Consider the following 21,292-nt stretch of genomic DNA (forward strand, 5'->3'; position numbering starts at 1 on the left):
GGCATTAATTTCTCTTTGTTAAGTCCGACAGCAGAGAATATCGTTTGGGGATGACACACGAGGGGATTTCATATCAGTTTCATATCTGTCATTTGTTACAAGATGAAAAGTATAATTTTAAAAGGGTGGGAGGGACAGGAGGGACCCTCGAGAAGAAGAAGGAGGGTATGATAAAAGTCCGTCTGATGAATAAACCATCAGATCGAGGAATGAACCAGAGGGATATATTTCCCAGGAGCCCGTGCGGTTACAGTTAAATTTCAGTCATGTTGACGTGGTTTCCATTTCCTGTCTCTAAATTTCAATTTCTAGCAAGCTGGAAACAGCAGAGAAGCCGACCGATGATTAAATCAGCCTCGTAAACTGGAAATGAAAATGCAAATGGGATCCGCGGATCGCCAGCTAGAATCACGTGACATATGATTGAGGAAGCGGTTTCGTTTCGTTCTGTTTTTAGCGGAGTTTTAATTTCATGTTCAAAGACGTTAGTTATTGCCATAAATATTCATCATATCTGTCCAGAACAAAAGAATATCATCCTGCAGATTGTACATTACGTGTTTCATGATCCAGCGTTTATGTAATTGGGTTTTGCTGCCATGTGCACCAGAACAAGAGCAGACAATCTTCGCCAAACCGCGACACGAGTGCAATGGTGCATTTGGAAATAAAATTACAGAGAGAAAAACTACGGATGTGGCCAGAACCTCCCATCTGCCGCGGGTATGAGCTCAAAAGGCGTAGGGCTACCCCTCAGGTTCTGTGTATGTGGCCAACGGTTACAGATGATATCCGGGTGGAAGGTCAAGAATAAAAGAAGAACTTGGACCTCCAAGGTATGCCCCTCTCAATGTACAAGATATCTAGGAATGGCTACCACCGACATGGTGCTTATTTGGTCCATACCACACAGCTCTCTCGACATTTTGATATAAGGATAAGGTTAAGGCTAAGGTTAGCAACAGACGTGAAGCATTGTGTTGTGTTCATGGAAACAGGCGCGGACTCGAAGATACGAACTGAGCACAGTTTCGAATGGTTGATAACAATAGCACTAGGAGGGTAAGAAGGTTGACCAATTCACTCTCTCTCTCCACAAACACACATACATATATCACAACATATGTCTCACACATAATATAACCACACACACATCAACACGCAATATCACACACATATGTATATCACATGTATCACACACTATTATATAAATATCACACACTATCACAATAAATATCACATACTGTCACACCCATATAATACATGGGATCTGGTCGTTTTGTTTTACGTACATACGTACATAAATGCATCTATTCATAAGCACATGCATAAATATATACACATATACGAACATCAAAACATGCACACACACACAAACAAAGAAAGGTAAGCAAACTGCTATGGGCACCAGGTACACAGGCAGACACATTATAGATGAAACACTAAGATGGATGGAAAGTCAATAAACGAGACCAGAAAAAAAAAATCATCTAGTCGTTAGACAAAATTGACTTTACTAGAAGAAAGGTCTGCTTTCGGCTTTCAAGTCTCGTTGTGTTCTGTCTCCACTCTTGAGGATGCGAACGAAGACCAAGTTTTTCTAGACACCTAATTAGAATAATTAACTTGTCCGTGTTATTTCCCTTTTCGATCCACCAAGGGTAGGCTAAGGTAACACTGTTTTATGAACGAGCCGGTGGCACCTGCAGCCTTGCGAACTACTGTGTTCAACTTGGGTTTGCGAGCAGATGACGTGGCCTCCAACTGATCACTGACTTTTGAAAAGTTGTCTGTTCTCATGTTTTTGCACATGTGTGTACTTGTACTCTGTGTGTTTGCAGTTATGACAGTTATGCGTCTGCCTAGTATCTTCCATTGTCATTTCTCGTCTGGTGCTGTTTGTATTTTTCTATTCATCAGTCGTCGTCATCGTCATCATCATCCGTTTCTATTTGCTTTCTGTCTGAATCACCGTCTTTCTCTCTCTCTCTCCTTTCCATCTCTCTGTCTCTCTCTCCCTCGTTCACTTACTCGATATCCGACCTCTTTGACTGCCGCGCCATCTATTCAGAGTTAGTGGCGCTGGTCAAAAGTGCTTGCTCCGCGAAGCGGGAGCTCTGGCGATCAAACACCTACTAATGCATTGCTTTCCTGCCACAGCCACCTCCCTCTGCCTCCTCTCACTCCATCCTCCGTCTGCTATCACTGACTTTCATTTACTTCGGCCGAAGGAGAGTTCTTCTCTCCCCTTTCTGTTTCTCTCCAGCACCTCGACGGTCTCAAATCATGGCAGTCGCGAGGGACTTCTCATGCCGTAAACTGAGTATATGTCTCTTTGCCGTGGAATCAATTCAAATTTCACATTTTGAAATATCCGCCATTAGAGTTACAGTTACGGCTCCTAGTGTCATCATCTGCTTTCTCCCTGTTGTCTCCCTCTCTCTCACTTCGTATTTCATTCTTCCTTCTCCGTGCGATTGTGTTTATGAGAGAGAGAGAGGGCGCGTGTTTTATAAGAAGGAAAGAAGGAAAGAAAAAGAAGAGATGGATGCTTGTTCAAAGCATGTTTAGCAGCTCTACACGTCACTATCGAAGTGCTGCTCCGAAACCGCTTCAACCCACTTAGAGCCAAAGCGTGGACGTGCGACAAAAAGAAACGATAGCAGCATGACAGAGATGGTGTCAGAAAGAGATCGCGTTCCAATTAAATCCCTCGGCATGGCTTGCACCCCCTTCTCATCTTCGTGACAGGAAACACAATACCATTAGCCAATCCGATGCTTTTTCCAGACCATGCCAGAAATAACGTGACCTGTCGTAATATTTAACTGTTTATTTATGTTCCAGTAATGCCGTCCTGCAACAACAAAAGAAAACATGGAAAATCTTGTAATAGGGGGAAAAAAATCGAAAAAAAAATCAATGATTAAAAGTCGAAGCATTTGACTTGATAATTTGCCACTGGATCTTAGCTTTTGTCCTCGAAGAAACTGTTTTGTTTTAGCAGCGTCGTAAAGCAATGTAGATGTAATCAATTGTATTATTCAATTGTTTTATGTTCTGGACCAAAGACTTCAGACAAGACAAGCATAAATTATTTCCAGCTATCAGTATTCGTCATCTGTCCACTCACTTGACATAGAATGTTCCACAATCTTCAGGACAAATGCATTATCTTTCCTTACATTATATTTTATTCAGTCAGTTATCTCCCTTTCATACACGCTACGTCCAATGGGATGGACACATCCTCGACAGCATCACAGGACTCAATGAGTACTCAAAGAATAATACTACAGTGCGTTACGGATCAGAGTATGAACACACCTATCACTGTATTAAACCTTTATCACAGATACTACCGTGGTGAGATTTGAGGAGCTTGAACCTCATGCAGATAAACAACTCTGGCCTAAACCCATCAACACGAAAAACAACTCTAACATCAATCAGCCATTTTTGAAGACACTAACACCACCAACTCTCTTTTCTAGTTTATTCTTTCTTTCTCTCTCCACCTCACCCACTCCCTCTCTCTCATCTCTGTTTCTTTGATCTTCTCTCTTAGCCATCTTGAAAGCGAATTCTCCCGCATTTTAACCATATTGCTAACATCTGGCTTCCTTTTGTTGTTATCCTCCATAACGGCCAGATATCAAGAAAGGTTCAAAAATCGAATCTTAAAAGCAGTTCTCTACTTTCTCTCTTTCTCTACTCTACCTACCCCTTTCCTTACCCTAACCCACCACCTGCCCACTCTCCTATCCTCACTTTCCCTTCATTCTTTTCTTCTGTCATGCTACACTCGTTTAAGTCTCCAAAATAAAAGCAAGCAGTCGCCTCAAAGATAGCGCCTTAAGAGCAAGGAGCAGGGGTGGAGTATGCCGCAGCCGTACGTAATCAGTACTTGAAAGCCATGTTCTAAATAAAGCCAGTGGGGGCGCTGAAGTCGGGCTCTGAGAAAAACTCACCATTTCGTCACTTCCGCACGCCTTCGCAGTGTTGTTTTCAGCCCAGAGTGTGCGCAAATGTGCAGGGAAGTTGACCACTTAGCACGCGCCGACAGAGACCTGACCATCATCAGCAACAACAATAGTCACGCGAATTCTATGAGATTAAAAATTTTAGGGAATGTGTAGAAGGGCTACAGAAAGGGGAGAGTCTCTAGGTGATCATAAATAACGACAGGAAGGGTAGGTTGGAACCTGGGCTTTTTTTTTTTATTTATTTTTTTGGGTTACCTTCTCTCAGGCCGAGACACCGACACAAACACTCTTTCTCTCTCAACCTCTTGAAGCCATCCTCATCCTGCACTAGAAGCAGCCTCTGTAAAATACCTTATCTTCAGATGATACTTAGTCCTCTTCGTAACTAAGATGGTACATAAGGCATCAACAAGGGACCTCCATTTTTGTCTGTCGTCAACAGCAAGTTCAGTCGTGCTGTTCCAGGACACTTTCTGGTTCTTTAGTTCTCTCATCTTCAGATGATAGATATCCCGCATGCTAATCCCGCAACACTTCGAACCTGCCTGTACACCCACAACACTCCTACACACCCTCGCATCAAACAATGCAGGAAAAAAAAGACTATCCACAGATGCGTGTACTTGCACGTGTCTTCATGTCTGCGTGATCATGTTTTGTCAATTTATTTATCTAGTTGGATAGTTAGCTTTTTTTCTGATTGATGACCGCTACTTTCCTGTAAACCGACAGTCGACCACCGAGGGGCTGGTTTGATCGTTATCTTTCAACAGACAGTTAAAGTCCTAACGAATCATTAACCGTTTGGCTGACTAGCTGTCATTAACCACTCACCTTGAACTAAGCGACATGCGATGCCCACCCTGATGTCCAGGCTGACGTGTTGCTATACAGTCAGCTCCTCCCTTTGGAATCCATGACGAGGTCTCAAACAAACAAGACAAGAAGTTTCTTTGAGGCCCACACTTTGATTGAAGCCGCCATTTGTTATTTTTACCTGGCAGCAAGTCTCAGGTGTTTGCCAAGATTTAATGTCTTCGTAACTGATTAAAATATAAGATAGGCAGAGGCAGGTCAAAGTGTTTACCTCGTCATTTCTGTCACATGTGTGTCATCAGGCCAAAAATAGCGCCACCTGGAGCTGAAGTCTGTAAACAATGGTCTTCGAGGAGCAATCTGGAGCAAGACAGAGTCTGATATAGAGTACAGGGGTCCTCACCATGGGAATAGCTTCTGCCACCAGAACTATGGACCGAAAGTAAAGTAAACTGAGAGGTTCCGGTCCCTTCAACCTTAAACTTCGCATGTCCAACGAGTGTTTGTGGTCCCTGTCATCGTTTTAGTCTTGTCTGTCTAAGACATTGGTTGGAAAAAAATTGTCAATTGGATCTGAAGGTGTGTTTTGAGTAAACCCTGAGGGGCGACACTGATGCCTTGACTAATGAAAAGAGAAACGAGGAAAGATGTCACTGGACAGGACCTATGTGAAACAGCAGCTGCGTTGCTGTTCGGACACAGATGATGCAAGGATAGTATGCCCTTTGGTTCAAGTCAATGCGAAAGTTTGGGAGCGAACCATCCTACGAGCCTGTCAGGTCTGCAGCACGGAGGATCGAAGCTGTTCAAAGCTGATCCTTCTGTGGGCAGTAGGGGGATGCCCTGGGCTACAGCATCTCATCCCTTTTGTCTAAACAAAGCAGCAAGCCAACGACATGCTCGAGAGCTCGCCCAGCTCACGAATGTACTCCGATGACGTCATCAGACCAGCAGAGGGCGCGCTTCACAGGCGAGTTGAATTGTTTCAGTCACGCGGTCAACAGCGACACCGTCAGGCCGTTCATGCCGACACTGATGAAGATGCATGCATACAACATCGGGTTTTTTTTTTACCCCAAGCTGCCCATGGGCGGTATTTTTCTTAAAACGTCTGCAAGAACTTATTGTTTATTAAAAAAATAAGTTTATGTGTGTTACGACGACGACGACTGCGATGATGACGGACTGCTGGCAGTACAAGCCAAACAAACGACCGACCTTCCACACCATCGACTCCACGGTGTCCCAACAGTTCATCGTAATCGTCATCATGATCATGAGGAAGAGGATGACAAAATATTGTGAAATTATTGCACTTTCCTTAAAAGTAATGACCAACTAAAGACATCACTTAAAAGAAAATCTTGGTTACTTGACTTCCTCCTACACATCTCAAGTTACTAGGACACCAAACTGATGTAACGATCTTGTCTTCATTTATTCCCTCCCCACCCAGCTTGTTTTGAGTACATATACCGAAAATAAGAAAACAAAAACAAAATGAAGAATTCAATAGTTGCCAGTAATCGATTGAGAAACCCCTATTTTCTGGAAGCTTAGGCTTAGAGCCCAATCGTGCATTGCCATGTCACGACTGCTAGATCTTATCAAGGCTTTCCGCACTTTTCGACATCAACAATTACATATCTCCGCACTCATTTTATTTTGCCAGAATTTATCGCGAAGGTTCTAGGTTTTCTTCCAGGCAACCAGATTTTTATTTTTAGCTGTTATTACTGTAATTATTATTGCTGTTGCTGTGGCTGTGGTTGTTTTCTTTTTTCTTTGTTGGACAAGAAGGGGGCAGGGCCGCCTAGGTTGTTTCATTTTATCGCCGCGAAGCACAAAGCACGCGTTACATTCAACCCATCAGCGTGTTTGCGCTAAAGATTTTTTTGAGTTGAGAGTGCGCGTGGAGCCTTCGAGCTGTAATATCTTTTGGCAAGGCTGCGCGCGCATACTGGAGGGGCTGCGCACTGAAAAAAGCATTAATGGCAAATGCATTTGGCAAAAGGGCGGATAGATGTAAGCTTTTAGTGGTCTGTTTGCACAACTCGCGCGCTATCGCTTTACACCTAAAAGCATATTAAACCTCTCTCTTTACCCCAAACCCCCTTCCCTGATGTTTTCCCTCGCTCCTCTCCCTCCCTGTCTCTCTCTCTCTCGATATTCGAGCACCTGGCCCACACGTTCCAGCATTCTTTTGCGCATGCGCTGAGATCGATGCTGAGGAAAAAGACGGCAAAAGATACTTTGAGGTCAATAAGGACAGTTTGATAGAAATTTTATGTGAGTTAAAGAAAGACAGACATCACTTCGACAAACAAATTTATTTCGTCATGTTTCAGAATATTATTTGTAACTTTGAGAAATGCCCGTCGAGGATTCAAATGTATATACGTGTTGGGGAGGGGAGGAGTGTTTACATGTGTGTGTGTGTTTGTGAATGACATTGCCAGAATTATGTATGCATAATGTGTCCATGTAACCCTCAGAACATAAGGTACGTGTGTATTTGTAATTAAATGGATGAATAATTGCACGAAACTGACAGAAATGGATGTAAGCATCCCTTTTTCTTTCCCCCGGACTCCAAGACACTCGTCACCTTTCGTTTTTAAAAGTTTGTTTACTCTGGTCTGTAAAATGTCAACATGTTCAGGTATCCTGCTGGTCAAGTAATTATGGGGAAACGTTTTTTTTTTTACAAAGGTGAATCGCCTCCCTTATCTCTCTTTCGCTCGCCCACTCTCTTTCTCTCTCTCCTTCTGATTTTCTCTTGGCGTGCGTATGAGTGCGTTCGTGAATATATATATGTGTGTGTTTGTGTGTGTGTTTGTGATGGCCTTGCTTTGCATGTGTGTGTGTGCGTTCGTGTGTATATGTGTGCGTTTGTGTGTGTGTGTGTGCTTTCTGCCATCCGTTGCTATTTGTCGATTTCATTAAATCCTCGTCGCTCGAGGGAGCTGTGAAATATTCGTAATATGGAAATCAATCGCATTTCAGGTACGAACGTTAGCTGAATGCTCATCGTTCCTGCCAACAAATACACCATAATTCTCTTACTTCCCTTATCGCCCATCCTTCGTCTCCAAGGATGGATAGCGTCCCCTGATTTATGTGGCAGCGACCGTCTACATCAGAGTTCTCTTCCTTGAATCGACGTCGCCGGTTGAGCTCAGTGGGGACTGGATGCGATCGGGGGAAAAAAAAAAGAGAAAGAGGGACAGACGATGAAAAAACGTACAGAGTTTAACAAATGAGACCAGACCGCCGATTTTTTTAAATTATTTTTTATTCGTTTTTTTGTTATTCGCGACTTAAAGACAAGCAAACGTACGAGTGACCCTAGCGATGGAGTTCACACTGAACGTGGAGGCGGAGGGCAAGGGCGCCCATGAGAGCCATGAACTCGTGACCAACCAGACTGCCAGCGAATACTTGAACCTATTTATGATCGTCTCTGTCTCCCATATCTCAAACTGTCAGGTCATAGTCCATCCGATTTCCTACGTAGTACCCCGGAAGGTAGTATCCCGGGTGTGTTTCTGTGCACATTTCCAGACCCATTGGAGACTTGAAAGTCCAGATTAAGGGCATAAATGTGGATCTTGCGGAGTAAAAACTGAACAGTACGAAAACATAAGTGGGACTAGTGTTCAATGATTGGTTTAAAAATATATTTCCTTTCATACTTTTCGAGATATCGTCGATGTTCTATGAGGTTTGAACACAAAAGAAAACAAAAACACTGTTAATCTATTGTCAAATATATACAAAATTAATTTCACAATTTTTATGACACCCTAGGAAGAGGTGTAACTATGTACATGCTAGTGGGCGAGTGGAATGTGTGTGTATGTGCGCGCGCGTGTGCGTGAATGTGAATCGTTACTCATTTTAAAGGACATAGGTCACGCCCTCGCGTTCCAAAAACATTGTTATTTCTCAAACCACTTTTCCACAGAACCTTAAAATATTATTGCCTTTCAAAGATTATGACATGTACATTACCATACTTTGCAAACGATCAATTGTCATCGATCATCATTGTCGCAAATAGAACCCACTTGTGCACACACAAAGGAACTGTTATTGTAACTTGGGTAAACACACAGAAAATTACTCGGAAACTCGTTAATATAGGAACATATAGCATATCATTGTGAAAACATAACATTTCATTGTTTCCAACAGTGTGCATTCAACCACGTGATCAATAACCCTGAAACTTGATGCTGAACTTGAGAGTTTAATGTATTACATTATACCAGCGACAGAGCTGAGCGAGAAAAAAATCTGTGTTTCGTTTGAAAGATAAAAACTTATTAGAATACGAAAAAAACTTTTTATGATAATTAATAAAGACCTCTGATTCCTGGACGTCGCAAAATTGTATTCGTTGATAAGGCAACGCATTATTAATATATTATCGAAACTGCCAATGGCAGTAAAATTACAGTAAAATTAGTTTATTCCTCTCTTCAGTGTAGTCTACAAGTTAGTTTTCAACTACAGCCTTCAAGAACATTCAATAGTTGTGCTTTCTTTAAAGCTCAGTCCCCAGTTCATTTTGGGGAAGCGAATGACCGAGCGGTTAGAGTCCGAACCCAGAGGTGCGCTGGTTCGATACCCTGTAGCCGAGCTCACTTTATATAGCTGACCAAGCTGTCTTGACTTCAAACAGAGTTTGTGGAAGGTAAGGAGCTAAGGAATGGAGGCTAAACCTAAGTACCTGTAAAGGTCATAGGACCACCTTTACCTTATCACAGTACATTGCCAGACTTCGATCTTAATTTAACTCGGGTTGTCCTTTAATCATAAACGCTTTTTTAAACTTTGATTTATTTGTTGTTTTTTTTTTAACTTTCTAGCACTCGTCAAGCTTCCTTCTGCTCGTGCGCATCTTAAGCAGGTTCTGTCACGACCTCTGTCGCCCCGCCCCCTCTCCTCTCTCAGCACCCCTTAAAACATAATTTGCAAGCACATGGCGAGGCTTGATTATTTAACAGATACGTTAATCCCGCGTGATTTAGTCCTGGCGTCAAGTAGCAGAGCGGTGGTGCGCGTGCATGGCACAACCCCGGCGATCCCAGCCTGCCTCGCGCGTTATCGCCGTGCGGTGGCTGCGTGATAACCGGGGCTCACGCGCGCCCAGATAACGCGCAGCTGTTACGTAAGGTTAGTGTCTGGCGCCCCCGGCACTTGCTGCGCCTGTGTGCTGCTTGTGTCTTGCTGCACGCCAGCTGTTGCGCTGCTGTTGATGCTTCACGCGCAATTCTGTTTTTGTTTTTTTTGTTTTTTTTTTCTTTTTTTTTTCCTTTTTTTTCTTTCTTTTTTTTTTTTTTACATCTGCTCTGACGTTAACCGAGGGCGGTTTGTGTCTTGCTTCATTTTGTTTTGCTTTCGTCGTGCAATGTTAACGTCTTGTGTGCATGAAACCTCACTGGCGTCAGCCTTACAGGTTTCTTTGTTTATAATTCTTTAACTTCAAAACAAACAGGGCTTTAACAATTCTGTAGCTAGTATTTTTTTAAAATAAATGACAAGCAATATTTCGCTCACAAAATTGTTGGTGTTTTTTTGTTTGTTTTTTGTTTGTTTTGTTTGTTTGTTTGACGTTTGTTAACCTTTCGTGATAATAAGGTTGCCTGCATTGTTTTAGTTTAGTTTAAACTTTTATTTAGTCTCTCTGGAACTCTCTAAACCGTCTTCAACACCATTTTGCTCACCTACACTGTCGCTGATTGAGTGATGGATTGATAGATGAAGTCTTGTTCTGTCCTTAACTTCACAACATCGTTGGTGTATGTTATTTCCGAACCAAGCTGTTGCTCTATTTTTATTTTTTAATTTCTTTGGAGCCAGTTTGCGCACGCATTTGAACTGGCGTTAACCCCAGAGTTGCTTTTTGTTCCAGTTTACTTTATTGCTTTTCTTTCAAGATGTTGCACGTTTGCGCACGAGCCACGAACTTCCTAACTCCACGGTTGTTATTTCGTGTCTTTATTTATGTTTAAGGCAAGCTGTTACGATAAACTCTCATGGGAGGTTACATCAGTGTTAATCTCGCGGTTCTTGCTTTGTTTTCATAGCAAACTACTGCTCTTTTCTTCACGTGTCGGCAGCCATTTTGAGCCGTAACTTGTTCAGGCGCTGGCTAACCTTTCGCGTGTTTTGCTCGGCGATTGCGCGAGGAGTAAATGCGTGCACCTTTTATGCCCTCGCCAACAAAGTAGTCTCTTTATTTTTTTTTTTTTAGCCAACTGTTCTCCTGCGCTAATTACTGCTTGCCCCAGACACCCCCTACCCCAACTCTCCCCCCTAACACGCTTTGTGCCTGTGTCTGGCTCCGTGTGAGCACTGCTCACTGTGCTCTGGACCAAACGGTGCGACGACGACGACGACGTCGACGCCACGATCACACACGCTCTTTTGAGCGCGACAACGCAGCCGTGGCGCTCTCTGGCGGCCACTTCAACGCCATCTTGTGAGGCAAGAACAGGCGCGCATTTCACAGTGGACGACTTCTGATAGGGCGCCGCCGTGGAGCTAATTATAGCCGCCGGCGCTGGGCACGCTGGGAGTATGCTAATTAGAGCCTTCCGCCATGTTGAGAAGAAACGGCTCGGTTACGCTCGACACCCACCTTTATTCCCTTTTCCATCTTTTTTCTCATTTTTTTTTTTTTTTTATATTGTCCCCAAGGTACAATTTTTATCGAGGCGGGAAGAAAACAGATGCACTTCGTCAGAGTGGAAGGGTCAGGGACTGGTTGAGGGTCACGATCTGGTGAGGAGGTTGTTGTCGCTGAGGTACATTTTTAAAAAAAGAGAAATCGGCCAATCAGCTCATTAATGGTGCCAGTCTTCAAAGTAACACTTTTATGCGATGAAATGCAATTACAACACATGAACAATCAAGAAAAAATTAATTGGTACTTGAAAACTTTGTTTACAATATTTTTTATTATGTTTTCATGAAATTTGTATCTCTATAAGTGTGAGTTTGGGATGCATTTCATCACTGGTAGTTTTAACCTGGACACTCGCACTTCTGTTTTTGTCTGTTAAAACAGTTTGAAAGAGAAGATGATGTAATAATGGATATATAAGGAAGCAGGAGTGAGAGATAGTCACTCATTCAATCAGTCAGTCTGACTCGTCTGACGTAGGTCGGTCCAGTGGTTAGCGCCCGTCACCAAAATGGAGGATCGACTGTCCTGGGTTCAGATCTCGTCTCGGGCACGTTGTTCTTTCTCTGCGTGGTCATCTGTTTACAGGGCTAACTGCTTTGCCGTGATATACCTTAGCTGCTTGCTTGGGTCAAAATACCAATTCCTCCTCTCCCTGCCTCGCCAAGTGGCAACGAAGTCGAATTCTACATTCTATGGGCTTCTTTTCAAGTGTAAAAAGGGGAGATCATTCGCAGTCTGGCACGCTGAGATAATCTGAACTTTTACTCGTAATGAACCGTCCCTCCGTATTTTTCCTCAGAACCGACAGATGTCGGGGGGAGGAGGGGGACGAGGAAAGAGTGGATGAGGTGTTAAAATTTCGTCATTTTCAAGGATTACTCTCCCTTGGTGCCTTTCCACCAGAACTCGCTTGGTTTCCCTCTGCTTTCTAATCAGAGCTGAGCTTACGCACATGCATCGCAGGAAGGAAGGAGAGAAAAAAAAATCTCTTGGTGTTAATAAACGGTGATAAATGAGAGCCATTATCGAGAGGAAGCCATGTTAGTGTTAGCCTTTGATTAGTCGGTTGAAATTAACTTTAATCAAGGCAAGGCTTCTCTTCGTCTTCTTTTTTTTCTTTCTATCAGAAGGAATTAAGCTGGAATGAGAAGAGATTCTCGTGGGTACACGGCATAGGCTAAAAGAGCGTTAGAAAAAAACAAAACCAAATAAAACCAAAAAAGCAAACAAACAAAAACCTGAGATGAGAAAGAAGGAAAGAAAGATAAAAGGGTAATGCGAAGCAAGGGAAGAAAAATTTGTTTCCCTTGAGTACAAGCCAGTGTAGATTTGGAAGAGAGATATATGGCACGAAAGTTTTGTTTTATTATCGCTTTTGTGTTTTATATTTTCTGAAGGAAATTTTACTCTGAAGTTTACCAGTGTCCGGAGTTCTTGCTTCTGGAGAAAATATTCACCCATCATTCTACAATTGTTTTTCTTTGGATCTCCTGAAGTTCTTGGAAGTCTATGTAAAGAAGAGTGATGATATATGTACTTAGTAATTGTCAGGGAACATAAGTATGCTGCATCAGAGCAAATAGTTAAAAACAAGAGAGCGTGTGGGGACATGTGAAGTGAGGGGAGGAGAGAGGGTTGATGGCTTGGATCCAGATCTTTGGAGGTCCTTGGATTCCTTGATGCGAAGATCAGTGTGTCTTCAGGACAATGCACTTGGTCCCACACCATGTCAGTTTGATCGCGCTTCTTGTCAGCTTGGTACCAAGTGTTTTGCCCAGGTTGGTCCCGAGATAAATCTCAAGCAGGGTTTTTTTTTTTAAATTTTGTTTTCATTCCTAAGTACTACTTTAGAAAACTTCTTGCGAAACAAGTTCAACGAACTTCAAAACACCATTGCTCTTTATCGACGAGCCTTCGTCGATGCGTTTGTCTTCGAAAATCTTCCCACCAAGCAGTGATAAGAATCTAATAAGGGTGGGGGGGAGTTAAAGGAGAACAGATTGGTTGCCCCTTCCGATCGCTTTTTACCTGCCCTCCTCTACACACGATGGACCACTTACATCTGTCCGCTTGGCTGTCCATTTCAGTCGTTATCCCGCATCTTGTGCTGGATGTTAGGGTCAAACTTTGCCCCGCCATGGCTTGTGTAGGCTGTAGAGTCGCACGTGCTGTGCGACACCGAGTAGGCTGCTTGCGTCATCACACAGGGTCACCTGGTGCATCTACCAGCCATCTCCTGATTTAGGAAAATGTGCATGCTGGAGGCGGTCAATACTACCCATGTGTCGCAGCATGCTTCACCCAGTTGACCCGGCTGTTGAATGAGTACCTTAAGACCTCAAAATAAAAATAAAAATAAAATAAAAAAAATAGGCAGAGATATACGCCGTCCTCATATTGACCGAGAAAATTGCGGTCTCCAACACCTCACACGACACGACCGGACTACCTTTATTTGTATCCACTTTTCAAAAATCATAAGATTCTACAAGCGTCTGAAAATCTAACAATCTCCATTTATCTGATTGTGATTTTTTTTCTACAGTTAGGAAAACCTGCCAACCACCTTTCACTCAAGCAATACCAACGCACAAAAAGACAAAAGACAGACCGTACGAACTCTCTGTTTCTCTCTTGCACGCACACACAAACACTTTCTCTCTCATAAACACATTAGACATAACAATCGGATAAAAGATTTTAAACAAACAATTTCCTGTTGTATGAGTTAAAAACTGAAAAATTGAAATAAGAACAGAAATGCATTTTCACCCAGAAGATACCATCTCGATTTCTCTTTTTGTCAAAGAACATTTTCCGCTTTTGTTCTCTGACGTGAGCCATTTCTGTCTTTACTATTAAACTCATTCAGTCTGTCATTTCCTTCCTTTTTTTTTCTTTCCTTCCTTCGAGCTTTCTTTTTCTCTTTCGGGAAGGTTCTTCCTCAATTAAGTAGCATTACTTCCATGCAATAACATGCACTGAAGACAGCCTGGCCATTCAGCTGGCATTGAGTATAAACGACTTTGGCTGCCCAGCAGCTAATTGTAATGATGGGACTCCATGTGCAATGAGGCACGATAGGACACACAGACAAACGTAGTTCATGCAGACAAACGAACACATGAACCACACCTGACACACACAGAAGAACGCATCACAAAAGACAAACAAACAAACATACCTTGAGACATGTTGGCGACATCTGGAACCATAGGCTTGTCCAGTCGTGGTACTTTGAAGATTAAAAAGGCGAAAATAAAAATTAAAAAAAATAAAATAAAATTCAAAGCAAACGAAGAAAAACACTGCATTTATCTCTCTACATCAAGCAGTCATCACGACATATGCGGCTTTCCTTTCCGAACAGAACGGGTAGTTAAGGAAAAGAGGACTGGTCGTGTTAAACACAGCATGGCTTTTATGGGAATCGATCAGACATGCAAGCCGAGGGGGACTGGGGTGGGAGGACCACCCAGCCAGCGGCCACCTTGTTCCGAAGCCGTGCAATGACATCGACTCGTGCCACTTGATTTATTGCTTTTAAGAACTTTTATATAAGTTGGCATCGCTTTCGCTTTGACGTTCAGCTTTCGCCACCCGAGGGTGTGCCAGAGGATGTGAGGAATGAGTCGGGTGTGGATGATGGAGATGACGAATGTTGGTGGTGGGTTAGGACTGATGGATGGATGAACGGACGGGCAGACAGACAAGTTGACTGGTTACTGACCGATGTATGTACGTTGTCAAGCAATGTAGATTGTTTACCCGGAGGCAAACACCTCATCACCACATCCGTGGCTCAAACGCTTGTCATAAATGCTGCGATGATCGGCTGTCACGGGTTCGCATCTCGCTTCGGGCACGCTTCTATTTCCTCTACGTGTGGATGGCTGTTTGACCGAGATGTAGTTAGTTTGTAAGTCTGGAAGTAGCTTTGCATTCATCGATGTGATTCCTCCCCAGTCATGATACTCTCTGAGTAGTTCTTGCAGTGGTGGGTAGGTGGTTGGGTACTCTCCCCTCCTTGCACATTTGCTGATTGTTAATCGCACCTGTCTCCGTTCTTTAAAATAATAATAATGCGGGCATATTTTTATCTGAGCTCATGGTTCTTACAAAAAATAAAAAAATAACTATACCCTAGCACCTCTCTCTGTTCCTTCAGCCCACACATTTATTTAAACACGCACACCAAATGAAAAAAAAAAATCATTACACCCAAACACTTCTGTCCATCCGATCAGTCGCTCATACATTTAAACGTGCACAGCAATTGAAAAGAAAAGTAAAGAGCGTGTTAATGACGAGTGGAGGAGGGTTGGGGGAGGTCGCTTTTGGGTGCTGGCACACAAATCAGAAGTTGTGAAAAGTCAGATGACAATCTCCATTACTTCGTACGAACTGCTCTGCTAACACTTCTGTGTTAACCCCTTCCCTCCCTGATGTTCAACGTTTTATATCAGCCCACCAAACGCTGATTTGGCTGAATTTTGCGTTTTTAAAAATAATTTCTTATAGTGCATCTGCTTTTTGAACTTCTATTTTCCATACTCAATGAACTATTTTGCAATCTTTCTAACAGAAAATTAACGTGTGGTGTCAAGAAATCTTTTTTCTGTAGGAACCTCCTCCATTTCCCTACTCTGGTGTTAACTGCAAAATCGGAGATTAACTCTTAATAACAAAGGTGCAGTCAAGACGAGGGCCAACTTTCAGTCTTTAGCGATGGGATTGTTTTCTGTTCGTGTCGGCGGTGTTACTTTAAAGGTCTCTCAATAATGTTCGTTCAGATGAAGTATAGCCATGCCAACGATCGTTCGAGAAGGGTGTGGCCCCCAATTATAAAAGGGTAGACGCGGCTGGGGTGGATTTTGCTGCAAACAAGATGGAGGCAGTGGGAGGGGAGAGAGGTTGGGTGGGTGGAGGAGGTCGGAAGAGAGAGTGTAGGGAGGAGTACTTGCTCCTTGCCGCTGTGATTGCTCGATAGTTGCAGAATTATTCAGTTTCTGTGCCTCCCATTCATGTCGATTATTTTATATTAAAGACATCCCTTTATACAAGCGCATACCTAGGAAAGATTAACGAAAAGTGACTTCAGTATGCAATGGCGATTGGTTAAGTACTAGTCCTTCATTTTCAGTTTACCAAACACATATCTGTTTGTTTAGCCGCGTGCCAAGGATCGATTTAGTGGACGTTAAAAACAAAACAAATCAATCCTCCCTCAACGTGGTTCAAGCTGGCGAGGTGATATGCACCTCAGTGCCTGACACGTGATCTCTTCGGATCATCCAATCAAAACGTGTGAACTCTACCACGGCATGGGTAGTCTCTCTTGCACGAGGGGCGTGACGTCATGTGGTTGAAGAAGATAATGCGATTACCGTTCGTAATATTCGCACTTGACTGGATTTGTTCCATGTGGTTGCTGCAACTGCAAGACTGTCGAGTTGCACAGCATGCTGGCTCTCATCAATCGTGTCCAGCCTCTTGGACATTAATAAGGGGATACAGGATCCGTGTTGGTCATGAGGGGCAAGTGCATGAAGACTCTTGTAAGCTGAATGCATATCTGTTACAAATGTATATGTATAGATGGCTAGATGGATAAAACATATGTAAGTGCGGTCGCAGAAGGTCTACACAAAGAAGTATGGCAATGTCAGTAAAAATAAACAAACTAGCAAGCAAAAAAAAAAAAACTTAATAAAATTAAACAAGATTAAAAGTAAGAGAAAGAAATAAAAAGAAAGATGAAAAGCAAAAAAAAAAAAAAAAGGAAACACAAAAATAAAGAAGATAAACAGAAAGAAAAAGACAAAAATAAATAAAAAGCAAACAGAAAGAAAAAGAAATAAAAATAAAGAAGATAAAACAAAAATAAAAATTGAAGATAAAAAGAAAAGCTAAGAAACAAGGGAAGAGACACTAGAGAACAAAAAATAAAACAAATAAGAAGCAAACATACAAACAAAACAAGAAAGAAAGAACATGTGAAATGCGTACATACACAACAAAATCCTTTTTAACAGAATCACAAGACAACCAATGCGAAGTGGCGACACTTTTCTACTTTCACCCAAGTCTCTTGCAGCCTTTCACACATAAAGACGACTTGTACAGAACAGTTTAATGCTCCTTGAATCCGAAATGGAAAACATTTTCATCGCCATATGGAACATAAACAAGGATTAATCAAATAGCACTAACCGATGACACCAAAGCGGTTCACACAAAAACGGATTCCACGTTGTGTGCAGTACTGAAAAGTGAATGTCTGAACATTTGAACATTTCAATGTCTGAACATTTGATTTCGTGAAGTCTGTTCACAAGAAATAAGCATCTTGCCCATACTCTCTCTCTTTATCTTGCAGAATCACAACACAGGTCCACCAGCAAGAAACGTTAAAAAAATGTGAACATGTGAGAGAAAAACAAGTTTAAGAAAAGCCTGCAAATTTGAGCGAAAAGCTTTCCGATTTCATCTGCAGTTGGAGGCATGGATTGCAGCAGGCGGGTAAAAGAACACACACACACACGCACGTGCAGCAAGTTGTTCCAGCTAACATTGTTTCAGTGCCAATATTGTTCATCCATTATTTTTTCTCAACATACCGTTCTTACTGACATTCTTTCTGTCGACACAATCATACCTCCTTTTCCCTTCACTAGTTCAGTCCTCCTCGAAGAATCTGGTTGTGGTGTACTAGATGTTGAAGGCCACTGCTCAAAAAGAAAGAAAGAAAAAGAGAAAAAGCCTCCAAAAAACCTAGCAAACAGAGGCTTGACATCCGAGACTGTGCTTCTGTCACGAGGCCTCCCCTTACCCCCGGCTGCTCTGTCCCGCCTCCTTTCCTCCACACAGAGGCAGGTAAACACTTAAATCCAGATGTGGCCGCCTCCCAGCACGCCAGGTCCTTTTGGTACCAGCCGCCTGTGGTGTTGGAGGAGAAGAAGTCATGCACACAAGGTGAATGGACAAGACAACAGGTCAATGACCAAACGAAGACGAATCATGTGGTATATCAACACCGTCCCACGAACGAGTGGTTTAACAAAAATAATAAGTGCGAATGGAAATCTGCGATCGTCTGTGTCATTAGTTTTGTCCTGGCTGCTGTTCCTGGACAAAAATAGTCACAAAACACACACAATGTCACGTGCAGATCTCACAGTCGGGTGTAATCAAGCGGTTAGCAATGTTTTGACTTCTTCGTGTACTGTCCATACTCATCACATTACTTTCTGACCGTGGCAGACGGGTGGTTGGGTGGAGAAATGACAGGTTTCTGAACACTTCCTTCATCAGCTGAAATGTCTGGTCACTGCACTGTAACCATCCGCAACTGCCCCACACCATCACGATCCTTGCTCAGCAACTGTTCTGTCTCCATGATCACACCCTGCAGCCCTTTGTTATGATGTCCAAGTGATGTCTTTGAGGGTGAGTCATTGCCATCACTGAGACAAGGATGCATGTCCACCTTCGTCACATCCCTAAACTGTTTCAGGCATCCCTACTTTCTTCTTAGCTTCAGCGCAGCATTTTACTCCATCGGGAAATACAAGATTTAGTAATACTGCCAGAAAAATGCAACATTTTACGAGAAAGAAAAAGAAAAAAGCGAGTGCAAGTTTCATGCCTACATACCTTGATACTTGTCATCCGTAAGAAAAGAGATAACACACAGACGAAAATATAAAAATACAAAAATACAAAAATGAAAATTCACAAGAATGAAACTAGGATAGGATGGGAATAAAAAAAATTAATAAAACACTAGAAAATGTGTATAAAAAAGGCGGACAGGGGATTAGCAGAGAAATATATGTATCTAAGAGTAGCCCACTCCTGTCCACGAGAGGCAAATCTCTATAAAAGGTCATGATGACCGATCTTCGTACCCCTTACCCTTCCTTATTAACATGTCACACAATCCGACGACCGATAGGGCACAAAAGCAAAAAAAAACCCAAACAAAAAAACAAAAAAGAAGGAAAAAACCAACCAAACAAAAAACAACAAAACAAAAAATAAAAATAAAAAACCGCACATACAAGAAATCAAAACCAAAACATAATTATTTATCTCTCAAATCCGCTTTGAGGGTTTGTCAGTCCAGTAAGTCAGTGTCCGAATCAACACTTGTTTATCTGCCAGTATTGTTTCCTTCCCATAATCATCTCACTTTATCACTCTTTCGCGGGTGTTCTCTCTTGTCCACACCTTTCACATCACAGCGGGCTTCTATCCAGTTTCTTGTCCCCGACATCACAGCAGACAAGTAAAAAAAGAAATTAAAAAATAAAATAATTAGAAAAAAAGCTGTTTTTGTACTCGCTTGTTCAATGGCCAGAAACAAATTATGTCATGCAAACAGTTCCTGTCAACTGATATTTTTTGGGGGGAGAGGAGGGGTACTGTCGATGCGATATTGGCCAGAAGTACGTGGCATCTCGTTCAAAATTAACAGGACAATAAGTCAGAATGTAAAATGGCTTTGTTTTCGATTTAAAGTTATTCTAACATTTACTGCAGTCAAAAAGCTAAGAATAAAACTATGATAATCAAGCCTCCTGCCTCCACCCACAAACTCCTCATACCCTGCTCGGTCCACGTGACCTTCCATTGTTGATTTTTTGTATTTTTTAATATTTTGGACATCAGCTTCGTGACGACATCGAGAAATGAGGACAGCCAAGGAAATGAAAGCGAATCAGAACTGAGGCAGGTAAACTATTGCAAGAGGTTCAAAAAGCTGTGTGCAGGTGAGACCGTTTGCAACACAAAAACACATTAACACGAGTTGTGCACACAGCTGTGGACTGTCACTCTCCAGCACCTCTGTACACACACACACCCAGTCACCCATATGTACAATGAAAAAGAGACACTCGCACATAATGTGTACACTTCAACGAGACACAAATTAATAATAACGCAGTAATATCTAGTGTCGCACACTCAATGTTGAGTGCACATGTGTTAGTCTCTCTGTCCTTCCAAAGGACACCTCCCACAGAGCTACTGCCTTCCGATTTGTTTGTCGGTTTGTTCGACATTTCTAGCGCAGAAAAACACTTGCAAAATGACCACACTGAAAATGCTCTTTCTGTCAATGCTTTTTAGTGCAAGGAAATAGAAAATCACGGGTTGAAAAGTTAACAGTTCACACATCCACAAGTGGAACGATGGAGGGACAAAGGGAAAGCAGATGAGAGACAGACGTGAAAACATGATGCTAATTTGAGAAATCCAATCTCCGTATTTGTAAGAGATAATTCGCAACTGTTTATTTATTTTATATGTTGTAGTTGTTGTTTTTTTCAAAACATGGCTCCCTTACAGTGATCAAAGCACGTGCAGTCTGTACACGTGTATCGACCTTAATGCACTGGACACTAAAGGTCAGTCTGAGCTGGGTCTCCCTCCACCCAGCTGTACTGTCCAGTCGATCTTTGAAGAAGATGCCACTTCCTCGGCACTTGAAGAAAACACAAACGAAGGTTTTAGGTTCAACAATGACGTCACTTCCGTGGGCAGCGCTTTTGTGCCGTGTAGCGATAGAGGGCGCTGTGCCATATGTCGGGTGCGTCATCGGGTGGGGAAACAATGAGAGAAGGTGCGTTGCAAGTTGTTCGTGCCGCAGCTCAGTCGCTGAAGTCCCAGCTTGGCCAGCCTTCACGTGACCGGAAATGACATTTTCCCATCTTCGTCGACTTCTTTGGAGCCCGGCGGTCAACACACCTTTTGAGTAAGACAGAAATAAAAATGTGATGAGATGGTT

At 42.5% G+C, this 21,292-nt stretch overlaps 1 protein-coding gene across 2 annotated transcripts in view; it reads right to left on the reverse strand.

The window, feature by feature from the left end:
- Positions 1-17,614: 17,614 nt before the first annotated feature.
- Positions 17,615-21,292, reverse strand: part of LOC112575396 (LIM domain transcription factor LMO4-A-like) — a 60,197-nt gene continuing 56,519 nt past the window's right edge. For both annotated transcript variants that reach the window (XM_025257249.1, XM_025257248.1), the window contains exon 4: positions 17,615-21,252. In XM_025257249.1, coding sequence (XP_025113034.1) covers positions 21,244-21,252 — 9 coding nt within the window. In that variant the 3' untranslated portion in view covers positions 17,615-21,243. The remainder of the gene's footprint in view (positions 21,253-21,292) is intronic.

The sequence above is a fragment of the Pomacea canaliculata genome, linkage group LG11, assembly GCF_003073045.1.
Source record: "Pomacea canaliculata isolate SZHN2017 linkage group LG11, ASM307304v1, whole genome shotgun sequence".
Classification (NCBI taxonomy): Eukaryota; Metazoa; Mollusca; class Gastropoda; order Architaenioglossa; family Ampullariidae; genus Pomacea; species Pomacea canaliculata.